Source organism: Ogataea polymorpha (genome assembly GCF_001664045.1).
Source record: "Ogataea polymorpha strain NCYC 495 leu1.1 chromosome Unknown OGAPOscaffold_2, whole genome shotgun sequence".
NCBI lineage: Eukaryota > Fungi > Ascomycota > Pichiomycetes > Pichiales > Pichiaceae > Ogataea > Ogataea polymorpha.
The window spans coordinates 47,674-65,244 of NW_017264699.1; the positions used below are offsets into that span (position 1 = coordinate 47,674).

General features: G+C 46.2%; 11 protein-coding genes and 1 non-coding gene across 12 annotated transcripts; 7 read left to right on the forward strand and 5 right to left on the reverse strand.

The window, feature by feature from the left end:
• Nucleotides 1-3: 3 nt before the first annotated feature.
• On the forward strand, nucleotides 4-1,301 carry OGAPODRAFT_81404 (uncharacterized protein; the record flags this gene model as incomplete). Its single annotated transcript, XM_018356522.1, has 2 exons — nucleotides 4-10; nucleotides 232-1,301. The coding sequence occupies 2 exons, from the start codon at nucleotides 4-6 to the stop codon at nucleotides 1,170-1,172; spliced, it is 948 nt and encodes a 315-aa protein (XP_018211879.1). The 3' UTR covers nucleotides 1,173-1,301.
• A 183-nt stretch (nucleotides 1,302-1,484) lies between these two features.
• On the forward strand, nucleotides 1,485-4,342 carry OGAPODRAFT_92388 (uncharacterized protein). Its single transcript, XM_018357150.1, has one exon. The coding sequence runs from the start codon at nucleotides 1,694-1,696 to the stop codon at nucleotides 2,963-2,965; it is 1,272 nt and encodes a 423-aa protein (XP_018211880.1). The 5' UTR covers nucleotides 1,485-1,693; the 3' UTR covers nucleotides 2,966-4,342.
• Nucleotides 3,050-3,349, forward strand: OGAPODRAFT_6586 (uncharacterized protein; the record flags this gene model as incomplete). The annotated part of the gene is made up of 1 exon (XM_018355811.1): nucleotides 3,050-3,349. One exon carries the CDS (start codon nucleotides 3,050-3,052, stop codon nucleotides 3,347-3,349), a length of 300 nt encoding a protein of 99 aa, XP_018211881.1.
• Nucleotides 3,293-4,342, reverse strand: OGAPODRAFT_15501 (uncharacterized protein). The gene has a single exon (XM_018353773.1). The coding sequence runs from the start codon at nucleotides 4,280-4,282 to the stop codon at nucleotides 3,815-3,817; it is 468 nt and encodes a 155-aa protein (XP_018211882.1). The 5' UTR covers nucleotides 4,283-4,342; the 3' UTR covers nucleotides 3,293-3,814.
• Nucleotides 4,343-4,602: 260 nt separating this feature from the next.
• Nucleotides 4,603-5,977, reverse strand: OGAPODRAFT_15502 (uncharacterized protein). The gene has a single exon (XM_018353774.1). It carries the CDS (start codon nucleotides 5,940-5,942, stop codon nucleotides 5,166-5,168), a length of 777 nt encoding a protein of 258 aa, XP_018211883.1. The 5' UTR covers nucleotides 5,943-5,977; the 3' UTR covers nucleotides 4,603-5,165.
• OGAPODRAFT_42550 (uncharacterized protein) lies at nucleotides 4,610-5,077 on the forward strand (the record flags this gene model as incomplete). Its single annotated transcript, XM_018355436.1, has 1 exon — nucleotides 4,610-5,077. A coding segment is annotated over one exon (468 nt), but the record flags the coding sequence as incomplete, so codon positions are not given.
• A 67-nt stretch (nucleotides 5,978-6,044) lies between the features above and the next one.
• OGAPODRAFT_t16 lies at nucleotides 6,045-6,117 on the forward strand. The gene has a single exon. It is a non-coding gene; the product is annotated as a tRNA-Arg (tRNA).
• An 87-nt stretch (nucleotides 6,118-6,204) lies between these two features.
• OGAPODRAFT_75064 (uncharacterized protein) lies at nucleotides 6,205-8,463 on the reverse strand (the record flags this gene model as incomplete). Its single annotated transcript, XM_018355968.1, has 1 exon — nucleotides 6,205-8,463. One exon carries the CDS (start codon nucleotides 8,461-8,463, stop codon nucleotides 6,205-6,207), a length of 2,259 nt encoding a protein of 752 aa, XP_018211885.1.
• A 106-nt stretch (nucleotides 8,464-8,569) lies between these two features.
• On the forward strand, nucleotides 8,570-9,878 carry OGAPODRAFT_15503 (uncharacterized protein). The gene has a single exon (XM_018353775.1). It carries the CDS (start codon nucleotides 8,574-8,576, stop codon nucleotides 9,810-9,812), a length of 1,239 nt encoding a protein of 412 aa, XP_018211886.1. The 5' UTR covers nucleotides 8,570-8,573; the 3' UTR covers nucleotides 9,813-9,878.
• Nucleotides 9,879-10,465: 587 nt separating this feature from the next.
• OGAPODRAFT_37314 (uncharacterized protein) lies at nucleotides 10,466-11,500 on the reverse strand (the record flags this gene model as incomplete). Its single annotated transcript, XM_018355336.1, has 1 exon — nucleotides 10,466-11,500. A coding segment is annotated over one exon (1,035 nt), but the record flags the coding sequence as incomplete, so codon positions are not given.
• Nucleotides 11,501-12,303: 803 nt separating this feature from the next.
• OGAPODRAFT_15504 (uncharacterized protein) lies at nucleotides 12,304-15,328 on the forward strand. The gene has a single exon (XM_018353776.1). The coding sequence runs from the start codon at nucleotides 12,383-12,385 to the stop codon at nucleotides 15,305-15,307; it is 2,925 nt and encodes a 974-aa protein (XP_018211888.1). The 5' UTR covers nucleotides 12,304-12,382; the 3' UTR covers nucleotides 15,308-15,328.
• Nucleotides 15,329-15,544: 216 nt separating this feature from the next.
• On the reverse strand, nucleotides 15,545-17,185 carry OGAPODRAFT_75067 (uncharacterized protein; the record flags this gene model as incomplete). Its single annotated transcript, XM_018355969.1, has 1 exon — nucleotides 15,545-17,185. One exon carries the CDS (start codon nucleotides 17,183-17,185, stop codon nucleotides 16,178-16,180), a length of 1,008 nt encoding a protein of 335 aa, XP_018211889.1. The 3' UTR covers nucleotides 15,545-16,177.
• Between the last annotated feature and the right edge of the window lie 386 nt (nucleotides 17,186-17,571).

Below are 17,571 nucleotides of genomic sequence, written 5' to 3' on the forward strand. Positions count from 1 at the left end.
GACATGCTCGGTTGGGTAAATGCAACTAAAGCTTTGGAGTATTATAACACCTTATCACTTGTTTTGTTTCGCCTTTAGCAAAAAAAAATTGTTTTTCGCACTTCATCGTCACAAATGGCTGGGTGTAAGTATTAGGCATAACCGAGCGTGCTAACCCACCAGTTTCGATTGATCTAGACCATTGCCTGGAGAAGCTCTATCGGGGAGAGCTTTTATCCGAGCCGGTCATAGACCAACTGTGTTTCAAGCTGAAGGAACTGCTTGTGAAGGAATCAAACATAGTACACGTCCAGTCGCCAGTCACGCTAGTGGGGGACATACATGGACAGTTTTACGATTTACTAGAGATCTTCAAGATTGGTGGATACCCCCCGGACACAAATTACCTCTTTCTTGGCGATTATGTTGACCGAGGGTTCCATTCTGTCGAGACGATCAGCTTACTCATAGTATTGAAACTAAAATACCCCCAGAGGGTGAATCTCATTAGAGGCAACCACGAATCGCGTCAGATCACGACAAACTATGGCTTTTACACGGAGTGTTTAACCAAATACGGCAACCAGTCCCAGATATGGTCTATTTTCACAGATATATTCGACTACCTAATTCTCGCCGCCATTATCGACAGCAATCTATTCTGTGTCCATGGAGGACTGTCCCCAAACGTCCAAACAATAGATTCAATACTGGTCATTGATCGGTTCAAGGAGATTCCTCATGACGGGCCCATGGCGGACCTTGTATGGAGTGACCCCGATCTAGAGCTTCTCAATTTCCGCATATCTTCGCGAGGAGCAGGCTACCAGTTTGGAATCAACGTGGTGAATAAATTTTTGCAGGTCAACAAGTTTGAAAGCATATACCGAGCCCATCAATTGTGCCAGGAGGGATACCAGGTGTTCTGGAAAGGAAAGGTCAACACCGTGTGGTCTGCTCCTAATTATTGCTATCGATGTGGGAACAAAGCTAGTATCTTGGAAATCTTCGATAGCTATCGAGAGCCAGACAGTTTTCGGTTCAATGTGTTTGACGCGTCTCCTGAAAGCCAGAAAGAGTATCTCAAGGTTGTCAATTTGGGCGAGATGGACCAGTCTGCGCAAGATGACTGTTTGGCCCTTCCCGAAACCAACTTCGCAAAAAAGGCTCCCTATGTGGAGTATTTCATGTAATATTAAACTTGCATATGATATGATTATGAATAGTATAATTCTAGGTTCATTCCGTCGTGGATCTCGTAGTCGTCTAGCGAAATATGGTCTTTGAAAATCATGTACCCTTTCTTGAGAACGATTTTGTTGGGGTCTGTGCCTATTTGGAGACCTAAGAGCTTTTTGAAGTCTCCTATGGTGTCACTTGGCAGACACTTGACCCTAATTTTTTTCCCGAGTCGGTCATTACATACAACTTCAATCATTAGAGGTTATTTTAAAATCTTTTTTTAAGTTTTATTTATCGATTAATGCCTGCTCCCCTGGGGAATATCCCCGATCTGAAAATTGACGAGACAGCAGACGTGGCAGTTGAGGAGCCTGTGTCTGAACTATACTCACACTCTAATGGCTCAAACTCGTCGTTCACACACTCAAATGCGTATCGCTACTCCAGATCGCGCTCTCCCAAACGTGTCTCGTCACCAATAAGAAAAGGGTCTCCAACGCGTCAGCAACCCTTCAGATTTGGATCCATCACAATGAATAACTCCAACGAAAACCTGTCTATGAAGCCTGGAGGTGCAGTCCCCATGAACGGCCCAAGAGCTTCATACCGACGTGGTCACAGATACCAGCATTCCTCGGTGTCGATGAACATGTTTCAAGAGCCACCCAAACGTTCGTCGGTGCCCATTCCTCAGCAATACTCACTTCCAACTTACAAAGAAGTGGTCGCAACCCTGAGCTTACAAGATAAGCTTAAGCTTGCGTACTGTGGTTTCCTAATTTTGCTCAGCCTGTCAACCTATTTAATAGGCTTCAGGTTCGGCAATCTTTGTCTGTCAACACTTTCGCATCTCGTCTTTTATGACTCCATTGGCAACTTGATCACTGTGATCGTGCAGGTCATGACCAACTTCCCAATATGGAACAACTCGTCGTTGAAATATCCATTTGGACTGGGCAGAATAGAGGTGCTGGCCGGATTTGGGCTGTCAGTCTCTCTTCTCTTTGTGGGTGTTGATCTTTTTTCCCATCTCTTTGAGAACGCGATGTTCACTCTCGCTCTTGGAGACCTCGATGAAGCCGCCCATGCTCACCATGTTCACGGCGAAAAAGGACATCTCAACTTGGTGTTCTACGAGTGCTACTTGTTAGCGATCTGTTTTGTGACACTGCTGTCGCCTCGTATCATTTCAAGAACGAAGAAACCGGCCGAGCCAATCATTTTGGCGCCCAAAAGAGTTAGTTCCATCACTTTACAACAAGAGCCGGTGGTCAATATCAAGTCGCAGATTAAAAAGACCCAAAACCAGCTCTCCCATTATACAAGCATTCTGTCAATTGGCTACGCAGTCTACGCCATGATGCACCCCCTTATTGCGCATATAGAGCTGGTGGCGGCTGTGAACGAAATCTCCAGCTTGATCTTGGCCTTCACAGTGCTATTCCTGGCATGGAGGTTAATATCTCGTCTCTCGGGAATTCTTTTGCTGCGCAACTCCCGCACTGACATTGAGTCTCGCATTGTTCAAAACATACAGTCATTGGAAGTATACAAATCATCATACAAGATCGGACGGCTAAAGATTGCCAAGGTTAACCACAAAATATATGTGGTTATTCTCAGCATGCGCATGGCTGGGGCCTCGGACGACGACGAGTCAAAAATGAGATTTTATGCGTCTCGTATTATCCGCAGCATTATGTGCCAGGACGAGGCGGCAGAGGTCGATCTGGACGCTGAGTTCGACTACATGGACCAATCTGGCGAGCAGTTCGAAATCACCATCGATATCCAACGCGTGTAGTTAGCACACCCGTACACCGCATCCCCATTTTGTGGACGTATCACTAATCCCCACGAACTTAACTAGTTACATAAACGATATACTATGGACGATTCAGACACTTCCACCTCTATCAACTCTCTGGCATCAGATTTGTCGCCTGGTAAAGACAACAGAAAATGGAAGATGGCCCCACATAAGACCGTGGACGAGGTGATCGATTTTTTCCAAAAACCAGTGCAACCATTTTCCCACGAAGAGAAAAACGACACGCAGCCGGAGCCGGAGCCCTCCATTTCCCTCAACTTTATCCAGCTGTTCAACGACGTGCTCCTACTTGTCACCAGGCTGATCGACGTGCTCATTCCACAGAACAGCACGTACCGGAGTCTGATCTTTCTGTAAGTGCTCATAACCTCCATAAAAGAGGGATCTCTAACACTTTAGGAATACCCTCAATTTTCTTGAACAAGTCAGGAATAACGTATCTGGCTGGTGGAAACAGGTGCTTCTATTCTACAAATCTAATTCGTATTTCGTCAACATCTCAGTGACCATCTTTGTGCTCAGCATCATCCCTCCGGTTCTAATATTCATTCTGCTAATGGCCGTGTACACCTCATTCATTGGCTTTTTGTTCACCACCGGGTTCACCATTCTTGCAATTGCGGCAGGAATTGGTTTCCTGCCGGTTTTCATCATCAGCTTGTCAGTCATTGTGTCTGTGACCGCCGCTGTCAGTCTTGCATATATGGCAGTCAGTGCTGGGATTACTTTGTTCTCCAATACGCTGCCAATTCGAGCATGGTTGAGTGCCATTGCCGACACCCTCCCTCCATCCGTTGGCATTGCTGAAAAGAAAAAATGAGACTAGCTGCCCTTGAGTTCAGCCAACGCGCGTCTCATCTCCACATAAGCCAGATGCATTTTACCCACAAAATGGTCCGCAAGTCGGCGGTCGTTATCGAGGCGAGAGAGATAGGCACCGCACTGCTCGCACACTTGCAATTTCTGCTGTGCCGACTGGTTGATATTCTCAACCATTTCAGTGTACTGCGTGGCAACAGCGTCTCGATTTCGTATCACTTTCTCTAGCTCTTTATTCCAATCCAAAGCCATTTCCAATTCTCCCTTTTCCACAAGTAACGTTATCTCCTGGAGCATCAGGCTTACCTGTTCGTCTAGTTTATCCAGCTCCTGTGTCACGCTCGAAATTTTCTCCCTCTCCTCTACGGAGAGCTCCAGTCGTTTTTCTGCAATTCTAATTTTTCTATTACATTCATTGATCACTCCTTCGAGATCGCGCATGTAATCCAGTTTGAAATTGTCGTTGGGCATTCGCACCCCATTCTTCACACATGTCTCGTATAGTATTTTGAGTTTTTCCTGGTGTATTTTTGGGCACTTGCCCCGATCCTCTTTGGTCCCCTGGAACAAGTCGTACGGGCATTTTCCTACGAGGAAACTTTTGCACACTTTTGGCGAGTCCAGCACAGAAGGATCTGTTGATTGAACTCTTCGCACATCATAATCTCGTGGTAATTTCACCAGAGCATCTCTACCCATGAGCTGCTCAAGCAGCTTTCGCTGTTCGTACGCCATTTATTTGTTAGTATGTAAAAAAATAATTTTATTGCATTGATGAATAATCTGTACTCAGCAGGCAAAGTTCTGTCCTACACCATAAGGACAGTCGCCCTGTTGCACATATTCTCTTCGAATGTTTTCGAAGTGAGTGACACTACGGGTGAGAGCATGTTGCCGACGCTGGCTGTTGTCAATGATAGTGCTGTGGTAGACAAGCGATACAAATACGGCAGAAATGTAAAAATGGGGGACCTGATCGTGGCACGGAAGCCCACTGAGCCTTCAAGTTTGGTGACGAAACGAATAACTGGGATGCCAGGAGATATAATCCTCATTGACCCGTCCAAAAATTCGCTCCAAAGATTGAGCCTGGAAAACCATGACATGCAGGAGATAACTCCTATGGAGAACAGCAGCTATGACAACTACGTAATTGTTCCCAAAGGTCATGTCTGGGTGACAGGTGACAACCTTAACGCGTCTCTGGATTCAAGAACGTACTCCGTTGTTCCGCTCGCTATGATTGAAGGGAAACTGGTCTACGCTTGGTATTTAACGGGAATGCTCTCTATGTTTACCAATTCACCTAGAAAACTGGCCAATACTTTTGTGGAGGAGTGATGGCAGCATTCAATCATCTTTTGCCTGCTTGGCGAAGCTGATACAGCTCTTTCAGGACTTTGGAACCGACATAGACACCCACAGGAGCCACTATCAAAGTTCTATAGATGGTAGTAAAAATTGATGCGCTTAAGAAGTAGTGGATAAAGATGTTTTCAAGCAATGCCAAACACACGAAAAACTGGACAGTGTATCCGCAAGGCAGTTTGCCAATGTTGTCAAAGTTCACTGCATCAAGCCGGTTCCATGAGATGAACAGCGCCGCCATCAAAGCAACGACACCACCGATGAAAATTATAGAGATGATTGGGTTGACGTATTTTTGAGGGCTCTTGAACTGGTGTATTATTTCTGGTTTTTTGCCAAAACGCTCAGGCTTGGGACTCGAGTGCAGATTTGAGTGTATCTGTCCGACTTTCCGGATCATATTATATTCCTTAACCTTATCCCCAATCAAAACGCTAACATCGATTTGGGGACCTTGCTTAATATATTTGGAGAGTTTGCTCACTGGAATATCCAGCTTAGCCCGGGAATCTTTGATTTTTGGGTAGTAGTATGAGTCAACATCATTAGCTGTCAGTAGGATGCTCACTTGTTGTGGAGTGCTTTTCAGCTTTTCACCCTTGTCTAGAATATCAAACTGGATTTCGATGGATTTACTAGTAGATTCTAAGCCAATTGGTGAACCCTCAAATGAGACGGCCGCGCCATCAATACTGAGGAAGCCATTCGCAAGATCCAAGGTCCAGACAGGGACACACAATAACAAAAACGCTAAGGACAGCATGCTAATAATGAGAATGTTTTTTAGCTCGCGAGTTCAAAAAGGGTGCACGACATGGAATGTCAGCTATCGATAAGCGATTTCTTAGTTGGACTGAGCAGTGTCGCCCGAGTAGCGTAATGGTTAACGCGTTTGACTTCTAATCAAAAGATTCCGGGTTCGACTCCCGGCTTGGGTGCTATATTTTTAGGTTTTTTTTTTCGTAGCTGGCTCACTTTGAGGTGAACTTTATTAACGTATGCTATTTCTTAGGTTTTACCAAATGCTATTTCCCTTTTCGTGCCCTTTGCGTGTGGTAGGTCCTTCCAGCAAACTTGATCGAGGCCTTAGGATTAGACAAAAAAATAGCTCGGTCCTCATCAGGGTCAGAGGTTTTACCAATGGTTACTGGCTCCTCAGAGGTCTCTTCAATCGTCACCCCGGACTGATGGTCCAGGCTTCTCCGTTTTCCCTTTCCGCCTCTTCGTTTATCCTCAGAAAACTCAATCACCTCCTTTACAGACCCATTATCCTCCAAAATCATCGACACCTTCTGTTGCTGTAATTTGTTGCCAGGCTGGGTGCAGGATGTTACATCATTTTCATTTTTCGATTGTTTCGGCGAATTATCCAGCTCTTTGTGGTGAATCTCGGTGACTGGTGAGGACTGCGGTGACTTGGTTTTAGCCTCTGCTTCTGGGTCCTCAGACGACAGAGATATGTTTCGTTGCTGAGATGACTCCACGCACGCAGACTGCTGCTCTGTCTCGGGAGCCATTTCATTGGAAATTTCATCCACTATCATGACCTCATCATCCGGGACTTCATCAGCACTATGCGCTTCGGCCCCTGCCGAAGGTTCTCTGATCCCTTTGGCTCGTAGTGTTCCGTAGGTTTCGGTACCAATGACCGAGCTGTCTCCACCATTGGCTTCGACTTGCTCTTTGAGTAGCTTGAGCAGAACCTCGCGTAGCTGCATCCTAATGACTTTGCGCTCCCCCTCATCGAAAAGCTTGGTGGAAAGTGAAGCAGTGGACTTTTTGCGGCGGTGCTCTGTGAGGATCTTAGCCCTGAACTCCTCCGGACTGTCAAAGAATTTTTTGCAATTATAAATAACATGCAACCCACAGTCGTTGAAATTCTTTTGCTGCGGGATGTTGCAACTGTACTTGCGAATTTGTCCTATCGGGATATCTAAATGGTATTTGTCTCTGGCATACTCCACTAGAAAACTTTTTATTGGAACTGCGATGTTGGGATGAGCTTTCTGGAGAGAGTCTAGCACAAATATGCTTGCTAACGGTTTTTTCTTATTGACCAACAGCCCATCCATAGGCTCTGGCTCGTTGGTTTCATTGTATCTGCGAAGACGTGGTAGGTTAGTAATGACAACAAAAAACCAGTGCAAATCTGTCATTATTGGAATCACAATGTAATCATTATCAAATAAACTGTCATTTGACTTGAACCACGTTCTAACGTTTGAGTAGTAGTCGTTATCGGAACTGCACATCGTCAACTTGGTATAGAAAAAAGAGTTGAACAGCTCGACTCGCGCGCTGCCCAGAGAGCCTGCTTCTCGTGCCTGCTGCAAATTGTACTGTAGGAAAAAATCCACAATCGAGTCATTCACCCAATTGCCGTTGTATAGCGAGTTGAAGTCTTTGTTAGACACGATGATAGACTTTTTGGACGCAAACCTGTATTTCAGAGGTGGATCAAACACAATCTGCTCGTCGCGCGAGATGTCTTCATCCTGAATTTCGGCATCATACTCCAACGGATCGTCTATACTATCTGTCAGTGATAAACGCAATGAACGTGTACGAGTTGTGTTGAGGATATTTCCTGGCTCCAAATCAGAGGTGAACGTTTTTGCTGGTCCGTAAAAGTTTGCGGGAGGAGTCTCAGGAAGCTTTGTTTGATGGTTGCCAGTTTTGGGTTCTCGATCTGACTCGCTTTTCAAATAGTAATTGTTCATGTCCGAAGCGGTGAGATAGTTGCATACCAGGTGGTCCTCAAAATTTCGCATGAGCTTGTTGTAGGGCTCCTCGTCGTTCAAACTGAGGAACACCCATAATTTGTCTATCCGTACGCTCTCGTTGCGAAGCGTTCCTGTGATGCTTGATCTGAGCGTCACGACAAAATGATATGAGCTGTCTGGATTGGAGCATATATCCACAAACCTGATATCCGGAAACGGCACGGATACATACACATCGTTCGTGTGTTGCAGACTGTAGATAGTCAGACGGCGATTTTGGCAGTTGAACCAGATGTGCTCTGACACAGTGCTGGGCGACTTTGCCGCAGATTTGAACAGCTTCACGCGTCGCACTGCCAAATGTACTCCTTCATCTTCCTTTTCTGGAGCAGGCTGTTCCCTAGTGTCTAAATCTATGCTGCGTGGTATGGCGATCTTTGTAGCGGGCTGTTTCTGCAGATTGTCCGAGGGCCTGAGCTGTCTGAGCTTTTTGCTTCTAAATCGTAGATTGTTCAGAGATGCAAATGCCTTCCGCTTGTACGGAGGGTCCTTATTAAACATCGACAGCAAAATTGCAATATTTGTGCTTTGGTCCCTTCCTCCTAATTTATTTACACTAGTAAATGACAGAAGTGAAAATATCAAAAAATTTTCAGAACCCAAGGACCGTCATGTTGGCCGGACATATTGTGCAGAAGCGCGTGGCGTTGCAAGCTACAGGCCTGGGAGTCAGGGCATTTTCGATATCAGGAGCTCGTTTATCTGGCCAGAAGTCGCCTATCCAAGTGTTTGTGGACACATTTCGCAGCGAGCTCAAAAAGAGCACAGAGCTCACTGACCAAATCAAACAGCTCAAGAGCGCCACCGACGAGATGGGAGAAAGTGAGGCTTTTAAGAAAGCCAAGGAGGCGTACAACGCTGCACAGAAATCGTCTGGAGCGTTGGCAAAGGGAGTGCACAAGACAGCTGAGGTCGTGGGAGATGTGGCACACAAGGCATGGGAGTCGCCTGTGGGAAAGGGAGTGCGGACGACGGTTGAGAAGACCGCCGAGACGGTCGATCAAGTGATTGAGCCGATCCGGAAAACCAAGACTTACCAGGAGGTGACCAAAAGTCTCGACGAAGGCGCTTCCAAATATGGATTATACGAGAGCAAGGAGCAGAGACGGCTTCGTCGTCTGCGCGAGCTGGAGAACAAGCCAAAGCCCATTAAGAGAGACGAGGATGCCGGCACTGCCATAGTTGCCACCAATATGAAGTCTGAGAGCAGCATCAAAGACAAGATCAAGATTAAACCCAACTCTGCCATTGGAAGACTGCTGGTGGTGCTGAGAGAAAAATGGGAGGAGGCAGAGAACCCACTGTTGGTGCTGATCCGGACCATTATCGACAAAATCGGTAGCTTTTTCGCCGAAACCGAGGGTGCCAGAGTCATCAAGGCTTTCAGAGAGCTGGACCCTAATTTTAACACAGAAAGTCTGACTAAACAGCTCAGAGAGTACATTGTGCCAGAGGTTTTAGAGGCATATATCACAGGAGAGGAGAAGGTCCTGAAATTGTGGCTCTCGGAGGCTCCGTTCAACATCATAGCTGCACAGCAGAAACAACTCAGAGACCAGGGTCTGATTTCGGATGGCCGTATTTTGGACGTGAGAGACGTCCAGATTGTGTCGTCACGTATGTTGGAGCCTAACCAGATTCCTGTTTTCGTCGTTAGCGCTAGAGTTCAGGAAGTTAACCTCTACAGAAAGGCCAAGACTGGCGAAGTGGTGGCAGGTACCGAGGAGGATATCCTGTTGTCTGCCTATGCCTTGGTGATAACGCGCGTCCCGGAGGAAATCGACAATCCAGAGACAGAGGGATGGAAGATTCTGGAATTCGTGAGAGGTGGATCTCGGAAGTTTACTTGATGATGTACATAGAAATGCCGCGCGTTATACCGTTGGTAGCTGAAAATTAAGAAAATGTACTATCCATGCTAATTCTTAGGTTTTCTCTTTTTAAACGTGGGCTTGGGTTTGGGTTCCTTGACTTCCGAGTCCGAGTCGCTGGAGAATTCCTCGTCAATCGGTTTTTCGTTGAGTCCCCACTCTTTAAGCTCTTTTTCGGACCTGGCGATTTTTTTTTCTCGGACCCCTGTAGGCACCGAGTATGTAGGTCTTTCTGGCTCATGGAGATGTTCTTTCACTAATGGTGCCGCCACTGGGCTTTCTATTCTTGTGGGGGATTTCTCTCTGGTTCTGTTGAGTTCTTTCTCGGCCTGTCGTGTAAGTTTCTCTTGCTGCTGTTGTCGTTCTCGAAACCCTTTCAACAAACGGTTCAGCGCAGCCCTGTGACCTGCGCTGGCCTCATGGCTTGCCCTCAAGTTCTCGTCAACAAACTGCGTTAGTAGTTGCAACTAATAAACATACCTTAGAGCATGTCTTGCACCAGTACCTAGCCATAGAAATGTGAAAAATTAATAGTGATTGTGCAGATAGTGCTGTAGTTGTGATTCCATTTACATAAATAATTTCTACAACGTCTACTTTTGTTCCGATTTCTTCTCATCCTCTTCCGGTTTCTTGTCTTCATCGTCCAAACTCAGCTTGTCCTTGACAATAACCTTCTGGTCCTTCTCCTCCACGTTCTCGCTCTCAATCAAATGCTCCTGTTCTTTCAGCACATTCATACGTTGCTCAAACGTGGCCTTCTCGTCATCGACATGCAACTCCTGCTCGTGGTAGAACTCTTCAGGCAGCGAGTTGAGAACATTTTTCAGTGCTTCGTAATGAGAGTAGTTCTCAGTATTGCCGTACGAATATGCGTTGGCAAGGATCATAAGAGTGGACGGGATTTTCTCACGTAATCGCATATCAAGCCAGATCTGCAGCAGTTCACGCAACCTCTCCGGGGGAGTATCTGCAGTACGAATTCCACGGGAGCCACATGCAACTAGAAGTTCTGCCGGAGATAGGGACTTGACACCCTCGTAGTCAATCAGCTTGTCATCCTTCTTGATCTTGAGCATCTTGTGCCGGATACGGTACCGCAAAATTTGGTCGGTGCCAAATGGGCGCAAATTGATGTACTTTGCCATAGCAATTAAAATACCTCTCGAAACATTATCCAGAATCAAGTCGTCTTTGAAGAGCTTAGCCACACGCAGTAGCTGCTCTTTGCTAATCTCCTGAGACCGGCCGCTTTTTAATTTCAGGTAAAGATCCTTGTAGTCCGCACGCTGTTCCTCGGTAATGGTGGAAGGAAGTTTTATATGTTTGGCCTGGGTCCTCAGGATTTCACTCACCTTAGTTCTCGTGATCCGCAACTTCTTGAGATTCTTCTCTTTGTCGGTCTTTGATTCATAAGTGGAAGGTAGCAGATTTGGAAATAGTTTAAGGGCAACAGGTAACAGCAGTTCGGCAAACGGAATCAGCACAAACATGGCAAACGGGAACAATCGAAGAACATCCGAGGTGGTTCTCTGTAGCTGTCTGTACTCTCTTCTTGTGAGCTCGTAGCCAGAAGCCGCTTTGAGCACCAATTTGGACGAGATTTTGATTTCCATGCCCAACAACTTGGTACCTGCCCAGTAGTGTTGGGCCTCGTGCTTTACTTTCTGCCAGACGGTGGGTTTCGGGGCCGAAGAGTTGAAGCGCAAGCCCAGAGAGTAATTCAAGGGCACTGATTGCCCAGCACACAGTCTGCCACCTAAAAGCACGGTCCTGGTGACAATTCTTGGATCGTGGATTCGTAGCATATCTTAAGCAAAATAATAATTAAGGACACAAATTTCCTCGTCTACACCTGAGACCAGAGGCACCCGTCGTCGGATTAGGTTCGGACCTCATTCTTGGGGTATGAGTGTCAGGGAGAATCATTGGGATACATGCCCAGATGTCCCTGGTGCCTTCGATATCACTAGAAAACAGCGATAAGGAGCACAACCTAGCAGATTGTGACGGTCCTCTGTTGAGTTATGTGCTTTACACTACTCTAAAATTTTTACCAAATCTTCTTTATGGTTAAAAGAGACAGAGAGCCAGAATCGGGCGTCAATGACACTGACCAGGGTCCTGCGGCAGTCGAGGTGAACCACAGACCTCACAAGAAAGCCCAGATAACCTCGCAGGATGTTCAGATTGCCCGAGAAACGGCTGAACTGTTCAAGTCCAACATCTTCAAGCTTCAGATCGACGAGCTTGTGAAGGAACTGCGTCTCAAAGACTCGCACTGTAAGTTGATTGAGCGTGTTCTTCACCGGCTTTATGAAATTATTCAGTCCATTCCCGCCTCAAAGGCATATTCTCTGGAGGAGGCTGAGAGCTATTTCGAAAAGTCGAAAAACGAGGTTGCAATACCATTCCCTGATCCCAAGCCTACCTCAATCAACTACAAACTGCAATACGAGTCTCCAACAGACGTTTCACTGGTTGGGTCGTTTGGTTTGAAAACTGGCATCCAGCAGCCAGATGGCATGGCAGTCGACGTTTCTCTCACCATGTCTAAATCCATGTTCCAGCCTAAAGACTATCTAAATTACAAAGCTCTCTACAAAAGAGCTTTCTATATTGCATACCTTGCAGACCAGCTGATCACGCTAACGGCAAAAAATCACCTGCCGGTTAGAATATCCTACGAGTACGTGAATGGCGATAGATTGTGTCCAAGCATCAGGATAGATAGTGTCACGCCAGATAAAGTTCACGACAACGATCTAGTATTTGAGGATACAAACTTTAGAATCAGGCTTCTGGTCGGATTCGAGTATGGGTTGTTCGAAAGCAAAAAACTTCTTCCCGATAGGAACTGTGTCCGCATTCAAACCGACGACGAGCTACCTCCAACGCCTCTGTACAACTCTTCCATCCTGTCTTCCACAACCTACAAATACTATCTCAAGTACCTATACGCCACAAAGAAGACCACCGACTCCTTTAGAGATGCGACGGTGCTAGGAAAGCTCTGGCTGAGACAACGTGGCTTTGGCTCCCATTTTAATAAAGGCGGTTTTGGACATTTTGAGTTTGCTGTACTGATGGCTGCGCTTTTGGCGGGCGGTGGTGAGAACGGGAACAAGGTGTTGCTCCACGGTTACTCTAGTTACCAGCTATTTAAAGGGACGATCAAGTACTTGGCCACGCAGGACCTCGTCGACGACGGGTATCTTTCATTCAGTTCCATTGTTGGCGATAGTGGCTCAATTTACAAAAAGGGCGGATTTAACATCCCAACTCTGTTCGACAAGACTACCAAGATCAACATTCTGTGGAAAATGACGGCTTCTTCCTACCAAGCGTTGAAAAAGCAAGCAAGTGAGACACTGGACCTCTTGAACGATGTTGTGCAAGACCGCTTTAAACAGACATTTATCTACAAAAACACACAAAAGTACTTACAATATGACATGTTTGTGTCGGTTCCATTGAAAGATTTGAACCAGCAAGACAAATTTGGTCCTATAGAGAAAATCACTTTCCTGACATACGAGAATTTTGTATGCAGCAAAGTCCACAGACTGGTCTCCCGTGCATTGGCTGAAAGAGCTACTCATGTTGTTGTTAGACTTTCCAATACTGAGGACAAATGGGGCATTCAAAAGAGGCGTCCTGACACCCAGGATAAACAGGTCGAGATCGGACTGTATTTGAACGCGACCGAGTGTGAAAAGAAAATCACCAAAGGCCCTCTCCATAATGATGAGGAAAACGCTATTCGGTTTCGCTCCTTTTGGGGCGCAAAAGCTCAAGTCAGAAAGTACAAAAATGGAAATATACAGTACAGTTGTCTGTGGCCTGCCAATGAGCTTACGGTGGTGTCTATTCTGAAATACGTATTTGAGCTTCATATCAGCTCCAGTGCAAAACTCGACTTTAATACAGACAGGTTCTGGAAGATGCTGCCTGTGCCACTGACCTCGAATTTGATGCAGCTAATTCCGTCCAATTTCCAGCAGCTGAAAAACTCCTACTCCGAGTTATGCAAAGTTCTGAATAAAATAGACCTCCCGCTGAGTGTCAAGTCCATTTTGCCAGCTTCGTCCGCTTTGCGAAACACCTCCCTAATACTGCCCGTTCCTTATGCCGTGTCGAACCCAGACTTCTTCAACGAGTCGATTCTACAATTTGAGTCGTCGACAAAATGGCCAGACGAGCTGTTAGCTCTCGAGCAAACAAAAACTGCATTCCTTCTAAAGATCAACGATTATCTCGCCAAAAATACAAACTACAAGTCCTACTTGGAAGAAGATCGCACTTCTGTTCCTTACAACACCGAAATCAAAGTTCTACGTGTGCTCTCGCCAGATGGTTACGGATTCAGCTTCCGAGTTTTAACCGAGCGTGACGAAGTACTATATCTTCGTGCTATCGAGAACGCTCCCGAAAAGCAACGTAAGACCGTTGCTGACATTTATTTGGCATTTAATCAGAGATACATGGGCTCCGTCAAGCATCACCGGGCCATCGCCTCTCTAAGCACGTACTTCCCATTTTATTCTGCCACAGTACGTCTTTTTAAGCGCTGGCTTGACGCGCAGCTTCTTCTGTCCCATTTCAATGACGAGCTTGTCGAGCTTCTGGTGATGAAGGTGTTTGTGGACCCTGCTCCATACTCTGTTCCTGCCAGCGTCGAGGCTGGCTTCCTTCGCACCTTACAGTTCTTGAGTCAATGGAACTGGAAGGAGGAACCACTTGTTCTTGATCTTGCAAAAGATCTTGAGAAAAGCGGAAACTACATTGATCTCGTCTCAGAACAATTGACTGTCCAGACTTACCAGACAATTAGCGGAAACTTCAGCAAACTGCGCAAGGAGGATCCACAGGCTATCAGGACACAGCTATTTGTGGCATCTAAAGAGGACCCTTCTGGAAAATTGTGGTCGTTTGGTCTTTCTCTGCCTATTGCGACAAGACTGACTGCTCTCAGTAAGGCTGCCGTGGCCGCTGTCAGCAAGACGCTTAACCAGAAAACTTTGAACCTAATATTCACTCCGGCGCTGAAAGATTATGATATTGTGCTAAAGATCAGAACGCCTGTCGAGCTGGCCTCAAAGTCTGGTATCTTGCCAGAAAACAAATTCAAAAATCTGGTGGCCACGTCGTTGGTGGCCTCCGATGACATTTCTTCCGAACAGGACCCAGTTCCTGCATTCTGTAGCGAGTTGAGGGCTCGCTTCAGTAACGTGATGCTCATCTCGTGCGGGAAGTACACCGGACTCAGAAAAGAAGGCCGTTGCAACGTTATCGCTGGCATACTGAACCCAGTGATAGGAAATTCCAAAAAGAAGTTTCGGGTTAACGTTGGCTACGATGTCGAGCCTACCGATGATGAGCAGCTCAAACTTAATAAACATTCTCTGCTCAGTCAAATTGCGCTCCTGGGTGGTGATTTGATTGAATCTGTAGACTTAAATAGGTGGGAATAATATAGAGTAATTCATAAGAACGAATATACATGGGGCGTGAATGTTTGAGGCTAACGAAGTAGTCGTATGTAAAATACTCTAGCTAATTGTCACACACAAGATTAGCGGTCTCAAGTCTCTCAATGAACTCGTCTCCACTGGCTTGTTTAAAGAAAGGCTTGATTACCTAACACTAAGTCTTCAATTTTTTTTTGTAACCTGACTCCTTTTGCCTATTTATGAAAATACGAGCGGAATTGGAAAGACAACTTTCGATGAACGATGAACGGGTCATAAAAGCAAGGAAAATAGAACACAGGAAGAATCTTACCACGAGGCTTGACATCTCATGCTATCTGGCGCTCATAATACTCTATCTTGCTGATGAGAACCTGATACTACTCTTGCTGCGAGGCTTCCAGCAGTTCATGCTTGGCCACCCTCCAAACAGCATAGAAGCGTCAGCAGTGCTTACACCCGCGATTCAGCGGATACTTGCACAGAAAGTGTTGTCATTGGGGCTAGCATTCAACGTGTTAGGCCTGATAGTCCACATTGCATTTTCAGCGCGCGCAGGTTTGGGTCAAAGCATATCGTACGGTGCATACATCATAAATATTATGGGGGAGAACAGGTTCGAAGGATGGTTCTCGAAGCTGTTGTACCTGCTGTTGTGGGATTTTGTGCTGGTGGCACTGCAATTTTCGCTCTACAGCATGAACTTTGTCAAGCAGGATTTGAACAGTGCCGAGGACAGCGACGTCGTCGCGTCGATCGACGTCGTGAAGATAGTCCAGTACGTGAATCTTATAGAACGCGCGCAAGCACCAAGACCGTCATTGAGCGAGATGATGCCACGACTGGGGGTCTGAGGGGGATTCTATTAGTAAATTACATATTTCCAATAGGACAGTTACGCAGGTACTCGGCCTTTGTCTTGAGAACTCTGATAGATTTGTAGAAAATCTCTTCTGGAGGCATGGCGCCTGTTGACTCAACGTTGAATATGAAATGGTCTCTTTTCCGACCCAGCTTTACCTTTCCTTCAAACTCCTTGTGTCTCAAAACTTCCCTTGAAACGGTGTCTTTTCTAGCGTCGGCAACGTATGCTGCACCGTTGGAGTCAATGCCAATAACGCCGGAAGGGAAGCATTTCTGGAACTTCACCGCGTCGTCGCCCGTTATCGGCTCTAGTATGTCAATCGTTGGAAGCAATCTATAGGATGCAGTGCTGACTGGAGAGAACTTGGCGTGATCAGCTCCAATGCCTAGAACACAGTGAACTCTGAGCGAGATCTCCTGGTTTGGACGCAGTTTCGCAATTAAGATGTCTGGATCACAAGGAACAACGGGACAGTTAGCGAACTGGGTGACCTGGCGTCCATTTGGCTCGAATTTGAGGTCTCTGGCATAAACGTTGGAATTTCTGTATAGATTCTCTGGGTCGTTGTTTCCGGGGATGGCATTCGGATTTTTCGTGCATGCCACATCCAGAGACAACACAATAGTATTTTCGTCCGTGAACTTATCTTCCTCCTCTGCATTTGGGTCGATCCAGGTAAGCATGTCTGGATCGACCTTCAAAGGCACGAGACCAATTCTATGTGCGAGAACTTCGTCCTGGATGACCGAAGTGTTATTAAAGATGTACACATACTCTGCTGCAACAGAAGGCACCTCAGCGATCATGATACGGCGGAAAGCATTGGCAATAGATGTGTCAATCCCCACCAAATCAAAGTTGGCAGTTCTCTGTGTGAGGTAGGAGATATTGAGCTGGAAGTTCTTCTTGAAATTCTCCAAATCCCAAGCATACTCTCCATTTGCAGAATACCCCGGAAAGTCGGTCGCCGTGGTATTACTGACCCGATCGTGCTCTATGTTAATGATATTCGACATGGGAAATATTTCAAGCAAAAAAAAAATTAAAAAAAATTTATGTGCATACGGAACAGCGTGCATAAAAAGAGCTAGTCTGCTTTCCTGATACCACCTACGTAGAGAGAAGAGTAGTTAGCTATTGATCAGCGGATTGCAATTTCTATAGCTATGATAGGCCTGGTGTGTGATATTCACATCACAAAGTTCCCTTCACATAGACGATCTCTGTGATCACTGACCAACAAAGAACCGCAACCAGCAACCACTCTTGCTTGAACAGTTGAGCAGATCTCCATTGCTCAGCTCCGTCGGTGGCGGCGCGGAGCACCTTTTACCAAGAGCACTCCGCTCAGCTGTCTCAATCACCGCACTCTTCAGCTCATCTCTACACCGGGTCAAAAATA